The 16013-nt window shown below is 33.1% G+C and overlaps 1 protein-coding gene across 1 annotated transcript in view; it reads left to right on the plus strand.

Moving 5' to 3' along the window:
* Positions 1–16013, plus strand: part of Mau2 (Mau2 sister chromatid cohesion factor) — a 299360-nt gene that overhangs the window by 63823 nt on the left and 219524 nt on the right. Inside the window, exon 6 of the mRNA XM_090401244.1 lies at positions 12449–12604. Coding sequence (XP_090257370.1) covers positions 12449–12604 — 156 coding nt within the window. The remainder of the gene's footprint in view (positions 1–12448; positions 12605–16013) is intronic.

A 16013-nucleotide genomic window follows, 5' to 3' on the forward strand; every position in this document is an offset into this window, starting at 1 on the left:
GACAAACCTATTGGTCTGTTCCAGCTTTTTCTTTCTAAGATTCTTCACAGTAACTCCTTCTCATGTATTCATAAATCATATGTGAAATAATCATTAGGAAAATTCCTCCATAATTCTCCTATTTAGATAATTTATTTCCATTTTCCAGATGGGTAAAGAGTTTTGCTGCAATTAACTTGAATCCTCTCTACTCTGAACCTTTGTTACTGAACTTGTAGTGTAGCATTAAAATTGTTACATCTCCATGTTTGAGTATTTCTAGTTTGAATATGATCTATTTTAGCTTTCATTCTACATCTCAGGTTTTAACTTTTTCTACATCAAGTATTGATATATACGTATGATTTCATTTTTCATAGAGACACCTTGTAGGATTTCCACATATGTATGCCACTGTAAAATACTTCAAAATTAAAATTCTTCATAACACTTAAATAAAATAGATTACAGCATTTCATACATTAAAGGAATAGCTGAAAAAATAAACAGAATGCTACACAGATACATCCTTAATGCTAACTTTAAACAACCCTTGAAATCTAGAATTTATTCAGCTCTTGTTCAAGCTGAATAAATTTCAAATTTGTAGGGTATAAATTCTCTTCTCCCTTCCCACTCAGGTGTGCCGATTCCAGTGTACTTGTAACTTGCTACTATATATAGATGAAACTGGATGCATGATTCAGATCTGTAACACAATCAACTCAACATTACAAAATTTAATAATTATAGAAGTCAGGCCTTTCTGATCATCACTGGATACTCTCCAATTGATTGGAAAAGCAGCTTATGCTTTGCATCATATGAATGCAAATTTAAAAGCTGTAAAATTCTGATCATCCACACTACCCTAATCTCTACAGTAATGATGGCCTAAAAATTTTAAGAATATGGATAGCCCACATTTGACCTACACAACTTTTCTTTTTCTTGTAGCAAGGCTTATACGTTGGTCGTACATAACTAGTAATTGACTTAACGAATTTACAATGCATGAAACAGATATTAATTAAAGGAAACTTTAATGAATACCTTCAATATTTCAGCAACGTCAAATATGGTATGTGCATGCAGGCACTAACAAAAGCAAACGAGGAACATGGCAAGAAACTAATATTGTTTCTAAGTCCCAATGGTGCCTAGCGGGCTAATTGGGTTATCCTGCTAGCCACCAATCTTGGCCGTTGGGCTGAAGTTCTCATGATGTAAGTCTCCCAAATTTGGGACAGTCTCATGCACCCAAATTTGTTGAGGTTTGGAGTGTTTTTTAGAGCTGCTGATGATTCCATGAATAATCTTTTGTACTTGAACTTGCTGGGGTGCATTATTTTAGTTTTCTTCCAAGAATTCTATGTCGGGTATCTATGGCATGGCCTGCAAGCCCAGAGTGGCTGGATGTAGTCTTTGTGTTCTGAAATCCTGATATTCACTGTCCTGCCTGTTTGGCCAAAGTAGGACAACTTTTCTTTCTAGGTTACAAATAATTATGTCCTTAGTTCTTAAGTTATCCCCAACTCCAGGACTCAAGACACCAAATAGTAATAACCTTAGCCCTTATTTTAGATACAGATACCTTACATAATTAGGTCATCATTAAACTGGACTTAACTGTTGGAAATGCGACTGAAATTGATCTCTTGCTCCCTATAAAAAAATAGGAGATTGATTATATAACCCTTCTAGGTCAGATAATCGACCTCCTGTTTATCCAACTTTCAAAACAATTGCATTGTCTTGAAGGTTGGATAAACAATAACTAACGTATTACTTTGGTATACAGTTCTTTCTTTCAGAGAAACTTGTGGCATAGTTTTATGTATTATTTACATAAGCACAAGGTAAAGGTAATAATTTATTTAAGGCCATATATTTCAGTCTGTAAATTAGACCATCTTCAGTGGCAAAAAAAAAAAAAACAGTTGATGCAAGGTAGAATGCAAACAACGGATTTATTTGAAATGGAATGAGCCATGTAATGTTATATTTCCAGTAACGTTATGTTCTAACTGAGGAAAAGGTTAATCATAACAGTATATATATAAAAAAAATTAATTAATAACGTGTTATAAAGCGCTAGGGGCGCAGAGTGAACATTTGTTGATAAATTTGCTCCTGTTTTATATGTAAGTAATTGTATTGATATGATCACCTTTAAAATGTGCTCTAATGAACTGTCTCAGTAATATAGAGTGTATTAATTATCGAAATAGATTCAGTGATTCCTGTAAACTAGTTCTTTAAAAAATTCAAGCCATGTGTCACGTCAATCGCCATTCTCACCTTGACGTTACCTATTAATCCTTCAAGGTTAACAGTCGAGATATGTTCAATGCTAATTGTGAAAGCTGTAAAGGTAAGATAGATGAAAATGAAGCACTTCAATGTTCTTTAGAATGTCGTGAATATTATCATCCTGTACGTATAGGAGTAGTGGAATCTAAATTTCATAAAATGTCTAAGGACAAGAAATTAAAATGGAAATGTCAGATTTGTATTAATAGTTCTCCTAAAAATGACCTTAATACTCAAACTAAACTAAATAGAAGCAATGACAGTTTGGATTTAACCAAGGCAGTAATCAAAGATGACAGAGAAGTTGATCTTAGGACTTTCCTAAGAAAATTCAGGGAACAGGTATTGGAAGACCTAAATGCCATCAAAGTAGAAATTAAACATGATAACTATGTGATAAGAAGAGAAATGGAAACTCTATTTAAAGCAGAAATAAATGATCTGAAGGCATCATTGGAATATAGTTTTGCATGCATTCAGGATCTTAAAAACAAAGCCAAATGCAATGAAAAGTTAATTAATGATCTCTGCACTAAAAACACTGAACTAACAAACGAAAATAAAATACTAAAAGCCCAAATGCATGATCTGAAATGGGAAGTTAATGAAATTCAGTAGTGCTCCAGGATGAACAATATCGAAGTAAATGGTCTACCAGAAGCTCAGAATGAAAATTTGCATACTATTACTGAAAGACTGGTAAATCTACTTGGAGTAAAAAAAGAAGGTATCATACACATCCACAGAATACCCACTAACAAAAAAACCTACATCAAGCCAGTTATTATTCAGTTAGAAAGCAAGATTACTAAAAATAAATGGATGATGGAGGCAAGGAAACTCAAGATTACAGCTCAATAAATTGATGAACAGTTAAAACCCATTTCCGTCTACATAAATGACTAAACTTAATAAGCAACTTCTTTATGAAGCAAAACAAATGAGAGCAAGTGGTGCAGTTAAATATGTATGGGTAAGAGATGGCAAACTATTCATGAGAAAGAACAACAACACTAAAGTGATATGGATAAAAACACCGGACGATCTTAATGAACTCAAACAAAGAAGGCAGTAAATCTAAATGTTACATATGAATAATTGGAACAATATAAACCTAACAGATTTAGGATTTAACATGAATAATTTAGATTATTATACACCTGTAAACTGTAAAAATCTATATAATTTAACTTCTGTTAAGAAATTTTTTGATACTACCTATAAATTCATCCAAGAATTTCAATATATATCATGTTAATATTAGATCTATAAGGTCAAATTTTGATAATTTAATGTTACTTTTTACAGAGATCCAATCATATATAGATGTACTAGTCTTAGTGAAATATGGATCAAACAGCTTGAGGTTGATCATTATTCTCTCGCAGATTACGATATGTATTATGATTGTTAAAGATGCCAAGCTATTTTAAACCTGGTTTTACTCCATTTCCCAAGTAAGCAAACAGACAAATAAGTCAAGTTTGCACCTGCACGTAGTGCAAGTCTAGGTGACCCGCAAAGTAGTGCAAGTCTAAGCAACTCGTGGTAAAGGTGGAATAAGCTCTGATCACTATTCTTAATATTTACCCTTAATGCAAAGCCTTAAGGGTAAATATTACCCTTAAGGCTTTATTACCCCCTGCCTTTAATGCATGGCATCATACATCTCCTCAAGGAAATGTATGATGCTATGCATTAAAGGCAGGGGGCCACTACCCAGACTGGTTTCGACCTTTATTGAGGTCTCATCAATGGGAGCCAGGCTTAGAAACACCAAGGTTAAGTAATACAGATCTTATAAGTATTTTACCAAAACAAGTTACCATAAGGTGCTTTGACCTTATTAAATAAAAATCTCAGGATGAGAGATAGATGTAGAAAGTTTTTTACCTTGGGTATAATATATATTAAAGATGCCAAGCTATTTTAAACTTGGTTTTACTCCATTGGAGTAAAACCAGATTTGTGGCTTATTTGTGTCTAATATGCCACAAACTGACTTATTAGACACAAATCAGTTTCAGTTATATGATGAATTTATCAAAATGATTAAATATGCAGACAGTAAATCGCAATATCATAAAACATCATGTTGGAGGCTTAATGGATTTTTTACAACACTCAAAAAGAATTAAAATAGACTTTAATACTTCCTATATTTCATCCTAGTCACTAGGACATCTACGGGGATTACAAAAAAAAATTAATGTAACATATGCACAAATAACAAACAAACAAGTATTGTTTGTTATTTGTGCATATGTTACATTATTTACACAAATAACAAACAAACAAGTATTGTTTGTTATTTGTGCATATGTTACATTAATTTTTTTTTGTAATCCCCGTAGATGTCCTAGTGACTAGGACAAAATATAGGAAGTATTAAAGTCTATTTTAATTCTTTTTGAGTGTTGTAAAAAATCCATTAAGCCTCCAACATGATGTCCTCACAGCACTTAAGCCTCTACACACGTATCATAAAACAGTTACTACAAAAAAGGATGTTCACACACACTGGATAACAGATGAACTAAAAAATATGATAAAGACAAAAGAGAAGCTCTATTATAAGCATAAAAAAATCCATACAATTTAAATTTTGAATATGACTAAAAAAATTTTGTTTAACATCTAAAGGAAAAAATAAAACAGGCCGAACATTATCTGCTATCGAAATTTCTTTCTTGTTGTAATGATAAAAGTAAAGAATGGAGATTGGTCAATATGATAATAGGTAACACAAAACAGAAAACGTAAGAATTCCCAGAGGGCAATGACATCACTGATATACTTAACAAAATGAACAACCACTTTACCAACTATGGCAGTTGTGTTTTCAACCCTGCAGAAAGGGCAAAGTATGTCAGTCACCTTCCGTGGATTAAGAATTCTATGTATCTACATGCAGTAAACGAAGATGTAGTGAAGAGTGTAGTAATCGGATTAAAAAAAGGGAAAAAAAAATAGGATGTGACAACATAAATATTAAAAAAGCTAAACATTATCATTAGGTATAAATTACAATTCTTTACAAATATCATTAATAAATCTTCTGAAAATGGTAAATTTATAGAACACCTGAAGACCGCTTCAATTTGTATTATTTAAAGGAGGAAATATAATTGATATCAAAAATTACAGACTAATATCTATACTATCGACAATCTCAAAGGCTATTGAAATTCTGATTTAAAAAAAAAAAGCTTAAATAGCTATTTAAATACAATATCCTTTTATGCAACTAATCAATATGGGTTCAGATCCGGATGCAATACTGAAAAAGCGCTGCTGGAATTTCATAAAAAGGTCTATAGTGGAATAAATGAAGGAATGCACACGGCAGCTGTTTTTCTTGATATATCTAAAGCGTTTGACTGTGTTCATCATGACCTATTGCTATTGAAAATGCCCAAATACGGCATTAGGGGAATTACTGATGACTGGTTCAGATCCTGTCTGAATAATAGAAAACAACATACCAGCTATGATATATTTAAAAGCACAACAAACATAATAAAATACGTAGTCCCACAAGGGTCGGTACTAGGACCCATCCTATTTATAATATATGTTAATGATCTATGTAAATACAAACTTTTTTGGCAAAATGATATCCTTTGCTGATGATACGGCTTTAGTATACACCAAAACAACCCTTGAAGATCTAAAAAATTGGATTAATAGCAAAATGTTAAAACTAAGTATATGGTTTAGCAACAACAGATTTAACATTAATACCGACAAAACGAGAGATATGTACTTTACATTAATAGATAAATTAGATCACAGTATAACTATAAAATGGCATGAAAGGAAATATAGTGATACTCTAAATTGTAAATGTAGCTTAATCAAAAAAACAACAAAAACTGTCAGGTATTTGGGTCTCCATATTGATAGCAATTTGAAGTGGAACTCCCACACCACTTTCCTAACAAATAAGTTTAGGTTCATAATTAACAGAATATATTATGTTAAAAAATTTGTAAATGCAGCATTCTTAAGATGTTTATACTATTCCTGGGTAAATTCTTCACTGCAATATGGCATTACCTGTTGGGGAGGAGACTATTATAACAATCTGCTTCCATTAATAAGAATACAAAACAATAATTAGAGCCATAACTACTACCGACTTCTCACATTCAACCAATGATCTGTATATCGTTCATAATATTCTACAATTTCAGAAACTATATCTCTATGGTTGTCTGTTATATGTAAAAAGAAACACTGAAAGTTTCTTGGTATATAATGTAGACTGTGGATTGCGCTGCGGTCGAAACATGCTGGAAGTACCTAAGGCAAACAAAGAAATTTTTCATAAATCTTTTGAGTACGTTGCAATGAGTAGCTGTAATAAACTTCCAAATGAAATTAAATCTATAACCTCAGAATATGTATTCAGAAAAAGATTGAGAAACTACCTTATGGGATTAAAGAATGCCGACAGTTATTTTAAATGTATAGTATATGAGATCATTATAACTCATATATCATAACCGATTAATATTGATTTACAAATTGGTTCATTCAATTAGGTATTAAAATATTAACATGTACATTATTATAACTGGTAAGAGAGCCCTCTTAGATGCGGTCCCAGGACTCTCAGTGTCTGTTTTGAGCTAATTACTTTTCTAATAACCAGTATATCTACGGCTCTTGGTTATTACACATATTTGCATTACCTGACTTACATTACTCTAAACCAGTTACTTATAATAACTATGAAACCATTCAAAACATATTATATTCTACTTGCATATATGAGAAAACTTTTTATTAACCATAATAAAATAATAGCCAAAATAAGTGTTAGTACCAACAGAATATGATAGAAATACTTGAATTTTATTATTGTAACATTGTACTGTGCATTGAATTGTATTGTGAAATATTGTCATAATTATACAAATTGAATAGTATAACATGTATAATTTATATACATAATGTGAATAATAAAATCTGTTAATAATAATAACAATCAGACTTTCCCATATTTTTGATACCAATAGGCAATCATTCCGATTCAAGTTTGGGCGGTGAAGCAAGACTTCAGCACTCTCCTTAAATAAATATTTAAATTTGTATTGATAGCGATGTAGTAGCTGTGTTTCAGACCAAAGAATGTCATGGTCTGTGTCTACTCCGTGTTCAGCCAATCCAGATTTATCGGATTTCCTGTGGCAAATTAAACAATAGAAGACCAAGTACTGAGACCTGTGGTACACCACTTGTCTTCTTCTGGACTAGCTCCTCCATTAACCACTCCTTGATTATCTCTATATATTATCCACTCTCTAATACAAATCATCAGATTCTTATCCATCCCCATTTGCTCCAATTTTTGCAATAGAGTTCTATGTGGAATCTTGTCAAAGTCGTTTGCAAAGACTAGCAACAATATCAGTGAGTATCTTTCCCTTATCTAACTCCACTGGCATTGATTATAAAAAGTAAGTAGATTACCGAGGCAAGACCAACCCTTCACAAAACCATGTCTCTTATAGAGTATCATATTACTATCTACTCCTGAATTCTGTCTTTTCCATTTTCCATTCTTATCCATCCCCATTTGCTCCAATTTTTGCAATAGAGTTCTATATGGAATCTTGTCAAAGTCGTTTGCAAAGACTAGCAACAATATCAGTGAGTATCTTTCCCTTATCTAACTCCACTGGCATTGATTATAAAAAGTAAGTAGATTACCGAGGCAAGACCAACCCTTCACAAAACCATGTCTCTTATAGAGTATCATATTACTATCTACTCCTGAATTCTGTCTTTTCCATTTTCCATTCTTATCCATCCCCATTTGCTCCAATTTTTGCAATAGAGTTCTATGTGGAATCTTGTCAAAGTCGTTTGCAAAGACTAGCAACAATATCAGTGAGTATCTTTCCCTTATCTAACTCCACTGGCATTGATTATAAAAAGTAAGTAGATTACCGAGGCAAGACCAACCCTTCACAAAACCATGTCTCTTATAGAGTATCATATTACTATCTACTCCTGAATTCTGTCTTTTACCAATTTCTCCAATACCTTAACCACCATTCCTGAGATGCTGATTTGCATATAATTTGATACTTGCTTTGGAGCCTCCTTTATGCAGTGGGACTATTTTGTCCACTTTCCATTTCATTGGTACCACTACTGAGGCTTAAATTAAGTACTTTGGTTAGAGGAGCTGATAATTCCCTTGCTAATTCCCATAATACCTAGCCCAATATGCCATATATTCCCATGGCAGTGTTCGTATTGCGGTTCTGCAATATTTTAAGCACATCCATTTCATCAACTTCTGTTCTCCTGTCTAGCACAGCAATATCATTACCTAAATGGTATACTCCTGCAAAATACTCACTCAGTAATTTAACTATTTGGTTTGGTTCTGTTGTAAAAGTCATTCTGCCTTTTACTTGCCACACATAATGAAAGAACTCCTTAGAGTTTCTTTTGCCCTCATCAGCCATCTTTCTCTCATAATTAGTTTTGGCCATCCTTACTATAATGGTCATCCTTCTTGCCTGTCTTATATAACGAAACCTGTGGTGAGTTCATCACTACTGCACAGACCAAATTTAAACTGCAACGACATTCTTACTATTCCTAAAGTATGGGAAATTGTCATACAAAATTGTGTAGAATAATTATATATATATATATATATATATATATATATATATATATATATATATATATAATTTTTTTTAATTTAATTTTTTTTTTTTTTTACTTCTGTAACACGTCACGCACGCTTATTGAGATTCTATTATAATCATGTGCTGTAACTGTATGTTATTCCTATTATTGTTTAAACTACTGTCTGATGATGTCCTAAGATACTTGGGATGAAATATTTACAATTAAATAACTTTCACTGTGGTTAATACGTGTGTTTCTTCTTGCCTGTGCCTTATACTGCTCATGGGTATGCTGATCACTTTTTTCTTTATAATCCATCCACAATCTTTTCTCTCTGTGTAAATCCTGCTTAATGAAGCTAACATCCATCAAACTCCTACTTGATTTATCCTTCTGATTCTAGGTATTCATTAAGATACTGCTTTCTTCAAACATCACGTCCACCTTCCATGCATCATCATCTCTCCCTTCCAAATTCTTATGCCATTACTCTGTTGAAAGCTGTCTCCTCAGCTTGTCGTAATCACCTACTTTGTAATAATGCATATATCCAACTCCCTGTTCAAGACCACATGATCACTTTCTCCAAGTGGAGGCAGCATAGCTAGATTGGTTAGTGTAAGTTTTCGGGTGCAATGATCAGATCTAGCACTCTTGAACTTCGTGTCCCATTCCCCCCATTACATGTTGCCTCTGGTAATGATCTCTTGGCATCTGTATAATTTCCATTTCCTTCCCTGCCTACGACCATTCTTCTTCCAATCTATGACTCTATAGTTGAAATCCCCCATAATAATTACTTGACCTGTACTCATCATGCTAATTTGCAAGTGCTCATAATTTCCATTTTCCTACACCCCTGGATTATTGCAGCAGCAGCTAATTGCATATTTTGTCCTGTTGGCATTTCATACTAGATAGCCTCAAATGAACTGCCCTCTGAATCCCTGTCTCCCTGATGTACTCTACTGTTTTTGACTTTAATTCCCTTGCTATCATTAACAATATCCTTCCCCCATCCCGTTCATTCTTGCCCTCTCTGAAGACACCATATCCCTTGCGTTATATTCCAATGACTACATAATCCTCGGTCAATCATGTCTCATTAATGCCTATAACTTTTGGCCAAAAGCTCCTCAACCTTATTTTGAATACTTCTGGCATTAGTATACGTAAACTGCAATACTCCCTTCGGCCCACAACCTCCCTTACGCTTTGTGTCACTTAGCTGCCTAAAGTTAACCTCCCAGCCGGCTGGTGTGGATGAAATGGTCAGTGCTCCCTAGCTTTTTTCATGGATCAAAACTTCATCGGCATTCTGCCTTTTATCATGCCATTACCTTCCTCTGCCGTTAACCTCGTTATGGCTATTCTATAGCCATTAGTGGATTAACTATTGCTGAGTGACCTTTGTGTCCCCCTGTCTTTACGTCTATTGTGTTGCTTAGAATTTCATTTACTGTCCTAAGTTATTTGACCTTTTTGCCTCTAAAATGATTTATTGTGTCTCTTTCCAAAAATTGAAACGAATTTCACATATGTGAAAAAAATCAATCCGGAAATGACCACCGATCAGCCTTTGCAATGAATCTATTTAGTGATAGTAAATTTGGTGTATTTTATTCTACAAATCATTGCACTGGAAGAGTTGCACTGGTTATTCTTTCACTTTACTTATAGTAGAGAAACAATTTTTTTCGAATTTCTGAATTTGTCCTTTTGCTTTCATTTCTAGCCAAATAGCATTATATGGATCATCACATTTAAGTTTAGAAACGATTTTTTGTTATTCATAAAGACAAAATTAAAAAAAAAATGTTAAAATGCTAAATTGCATTACTCAGTTTCCGATTGCGAGTCTTTTTGGTATCAAAAATTTATATCCAATGATATTTTAGAAGTGATTCTTCACCTTCTTCTTTTATTTATTTGTGTTATGCATATTACGATAATATCCAGTGCATATCCTCATAGATATGTTGAAAATATAATATGAAAAATATCATATACGGAATGATTCAAAATTTTTGCTCATTTTGAAGATTTTCTAATGCTCCCCCCCCTCCTTATCCTCTCCTAGAACTCAATTGCATAACTACTCTAAATTTCTACAGGTTTGAAAGCTTTTCTAGACAGTGTTCAAAATCTATTACTTCATTTTACCATTTTGACAAAAGATATACGGCAATCAGATTATACCGTGAAGCTTCTAATTCTGCACTATTTATTTGCAATTTAAAACCAGCTGTTCTACTGTCTGCTGAAATTATGTGAAATTTTAGAAATAATATGCTATATTTTCCCCATGCAAAATTGCTTATATGCATGCCACACAAAAGAAAGTTCAGTAGTATTATTTTTGTTTGTTTTTCTTTAAAAAAAATCTAAATATTACTTCTGCTGCTGCTGGAAGCTATTTCTAAAATAATCTACGTCTTATAAATACTTGGTAATATCCTCTTAGCTGGAGGAAAAGCTGAAGGCTTATTATACTCAGTGCTATTGAGAAAGAAAGGGGAGAATGCTAAATTCGCACTAAAGTGCCTCAAGCTGTAGTGCAGAATACATCACGAATGTCTTGTTTCCTTTTTTATTGTTGATTACAGATATGCTAACAGAAATATTGGCATTTTGTTTACATGCTTACACATTATTTATGCCAAAATAATTTCTTAATTTATAATGATCAGTTTCACTTTTATTATTGAAAAATTAGAAATAATTTCATACAATTATCTCGAAAAAGAGGATTTAAAAGGTGCATATGCTTTTCATAATCTTCTTTTTTTGGGGGGGGGGTATAGACCTAATCAATCTGCAGATATTTCAGAGAATTTATTTCATAAATCGTTTGCAAGACAATTGTTACAAACATAAATCACTTGGGGAACATACCCATTCATTTTAGTGTAAAATAGTAGCAAAGGTTCAGTTACTTTAGATATCTAATCTTTGAAGACTCAAAAGGGAGTACTGCCCCCTTGTGCCTGGGGTAGCCCCTGAGTGTCGAGTCTTCAAAAGGGGTCGCCTCTCCCCTGACGCCTATCGCCCCCCAAGTTCTGGACTGGTAGGCCAGTTCTCCTTCAATTCTGATAACTTGAATTTTGAATACTCATTAGAGGGGTCTGATCCCTGGTGCCTAGGGTAGCCCCAAGTGTCAAGTCTTCAAAAGGGGGACTCTGCTCCCCTGGTGCCTCCTCTGGGATGTTGTGTGATCACTCTCCTACTTATTAACCCTCTAGATTTCCTGAACCCATGCTCACCTGCATCCCACTGTATTACTATACTATTACTGTAGTATAATAATCAGTTTTGCTAAGCATTATTATGTAGTTCTGTTACATGGTTTAAAAAAAAAAAAGTTGAACCAATTGTTTCAATGTTTTTGCTATAAATATGTTATACATTTCTTCTAATAGAGCAATTTTTGAAATTGTTCAGATAAATGAATAATTATCAAAGAACACTGGAAAATGAACTCTTTTTACTTTTATTTTAGTTACTTATGATTGACAGAAAGCTTCAAGAGGTTCATCAAGTGTTAACCCTAGCTGGTCAGTTAGTGGAAGCTTGGCAAGGAAGTAGTGCACAAAAGGAAGCATTAAAAGTTTTTTTCTTGGTTCTTCAAGTATGTCATTATCTTACAGCAGGACAAGTAAGCTTATCACCTTGTATACTACAGAAATTAAGGAAATTTTTTTGTTATGTACAGTATTGTTTCATGTGTTGAGAGATGATGACACGAACTCCATTTTTGAATTCATACAAAATGTCATGATGTCAAATAGAATATTTTTCATTAATAAGAGACCTATTTCATTATTTTTAATTATAATACCCACTTTTAATATTTTCTAGCCAAATTTATTTGGCTAGAAAATATTAACTAAAATATTTGTCTAATGTTGTGTGGTCATTTGTTGTAAATTGCAGTATGGATTGTTGATTGACACCTAAAGTTAACAAGAAGTGGTAATTAAATTATACTATATGAGATATTATATTCTTAGTTTAATGCTTTATCCAAGTGTAAGCAAACAAATTTTGCACATGAAATATCGTCATGACTAGGCTATGGTATTAGAAACTGTCAACTTCACATCATTTGCCTCAATGTTCCATAATGCACCAAAGTGCTATGTATTGTGGGATACTGATGTATCCCACAATACTTTGTCCGGATAAAGGATTGAAACAACGATATAATTTCTTGTCTAGTATAATATATAACTAAGTAGAAAAACTTTTTACAATAAGTAGTAATATTACTTCAGATCTCCTCCTTCCTTACTCTTTTATAATAGGCTATTTTTTTTATTAAATTAGTGATTATTTATTTGTTTATTTTTGCACTATTCATTGGTTTTACTTTGTTCCATCTGTTCATACTATACTGCTAATAGCCATTGTTGATAGTGGATTGATTTTGTGGTCTTTCTGAATGTTCTTTGTGAAACAATTTTGCTTAATATAAACAAATCATTAAAAGTGTTGGAATAATAAAGATCTTGATAAATACTCTGTATGTCCCATACAAACTATATTTATTGAATTGATTAGTTTTGATGCTCTGTGGTGTACATCTTGTGAATTCAATTTATAAAAATATAAACATGATTAAGAATTATGTTTAAAAAATGTGTTCTGTATAGAAAGATCTTAATCACTCAAACTTTAAATAATGATCCAAAATAGCTTCTGATATAACAACAGTTTTCATATTAACAACCCAAAATTTTGAGTATCGTTGTTTATCTGGCAAGACAATTTATTCTAGCAAGACAAAGATCATGGTTCTCAAAGGAAAAACAGAGAAGCTCTTCAGAAACAAGTGTATCTTAATGGAGAAAGAATTGAGGAAGTCAGCAAGTTTGAGTACCTGGGATCCATTATTAATGTGAAGAATTGCTGTTCAGAAGATGTCAGAATAAGGTTAGGAATGGTAAAACAACAGTCAGAGACCTGTCTAAAATCTGGAAGGATGGATCTATCTCCATGGGAACAAAGTTGAAGATTTTAGATGCAGTTGTTTTTCCAACAGCGACTTATGGATGTGAGACTTGGAACCTAAAGAAGTCAGATAAGAAACGGATATCTGCTTTTGAGATGTGGTGTTACAGAAGGCTGTTGAGGATATCATATACTGAAAGGCATACAAAGGAATGGGTGCTAGAAAAGATTAGTAGAACTTTAATGCTCCTTAAGGATATTGACAGAAGAAAGTTAAAATATTTTGGACACATAGAAAGGATGGAAGGAGGACTTCTCAGAACAGTAATAGAAGGTAAGTTCCTGGAAAAAGAGGCAGGGATAGACCATCAAAGAGATGGATGGATGGCATGTGAGGAGTGACTGATCTTCAGAGAGTTGAGGCTGCCAGAAAAGCAAACAACAGGACTACATGGCGAGGCCTAGTGTGGAACATCGGCGAGCATCGGAGTGTCCATACAGCATCTGTAGATGCCCAATGAACATAGAGAGTTTATTTGGCTAATATGTTGCCTTTCATTTTGTATTTCTGCTAAGCTGAAACAGCTTTTTCATAGTGGATTATATGTGGTTGTGTGTTAAACCTTGGTTCTTGTTGCACTAAAAGAATCAACACCTCTCAATTTCCATATGCTGCTATTATATGATGGATAAAACAAAAGATATGATCCTACAACCCACAGATTTAAAACATGATTAGCCTGTTTACAAATCTACCTAGAGAAAGAGTATTATTATTATTACTATATGAGCTTTTCTTACTAGACATCATATTCTTCCAGCACTCTTTATAAGTAGCACTGTTTTTTATATGCAAACAGAATATCTGAAGAGAAAGAAGACTTGGTAATGGAATCTTATCATTCTTACTGCATCTTGCTAATACTGACTTGGAAACTTTCAAATGACAAATCTAAAAGTATACCACCAAAACAGGAAAAAAGTAGATCAGCTATATTGATACTTCCCTTGTATAGCTAGGATTCATAGAAGAATTAGTTGAATTTACCTCTTATATAAAAAGTGTATATTTGAGAATTTGTTTCATGCTTGAAATAGAAGATAACAGGATATATTCTGAAATGGAACTTATATATACAAGTAGATGATCATTATAATGAATCCTTAGTGATCAGAGATATAGTTCTTCATAATGTATGTGAATTTAGGGTAAAAATACTAGCACTCTACTCCATTCTCATGAACACTTTCATGATAGAGAACAATGGATTTACAGGACTTTGCATCACCTTCCCCCATTGCTAACTTATACATGGAATCCTTTGAAATGTTGGCACTTAATCCCCCCATGCACACACTCACACTTCAAGCCCCAAGTATTTGAGATATATAGACGATTGTCTTTACCATTTGGTCACATGTCCCACAGGCTCTTTCCTGAACAATATCCACTCCCAAATTACCTTTAGTGTTGAAGAAGAAAAAGAAGTCAGCTTTCTTGGACACTTTAGTTACAAGCATTAGATGGGACCCTGTCGTACTCAATTTATTGGCAGCCCACACATACAGGCAGATACATGCCACCCAGAAACTTTGGATTTTCAAAATTTTAGCCTCTAGGGAGAATGAACTTCATCCTCAGGACCTGCATTACGTCATCAGGAACAATAGGCTCTACTCACACTTTTTTGAATAGGATGGTTATAAAAAAAATAATAAAAAAAACTTTGCCAAATTTCTTAAAGGAGCTCACATACATAACCAGATTACTATTAAATACGCCCTTTCCCTTCCCTACATTAAAGGTACAGCAGATAAACTGGGTTCACTCCTGAAACAACACCAAATCAGAATAGTATATAAACCTATGGTATATATAAAATATAAATAGTATATAAATTATATGAAGCAATAATTATACCAACAGTCATCTATGGAGCAGAAGCATGGACAGTTAAAAAAAAAGAGAGGAGAAAAAAAACTGCTGGCATTTGAAATGAAATGCTTAAGAAAAATAAATAGAACAAGTTGGATAGAAAAGAAAACAAACATCACAGTCAGACAAGAACTATTGTATAAAAAGACAATAATAGAAAAAATTAGAAAACAACAAC

The sequence above is a fragment of the Typopeltis vanoorti genome, chromosome 12, assembly GCF_054136105.1.
Source record: "Typopeltis vanoorti isolate ZY-2024b chromosome 12, IOZ_Tvanoo_1.0, whole genome shotgun sequence".
NCBI classification, from domain to species: Eukaryota; Metazoa; Arthropoda; class Arachnida; order Uropygi; family Thelyphonidae; genus Typopeltis; species Typopeltis vanoorti.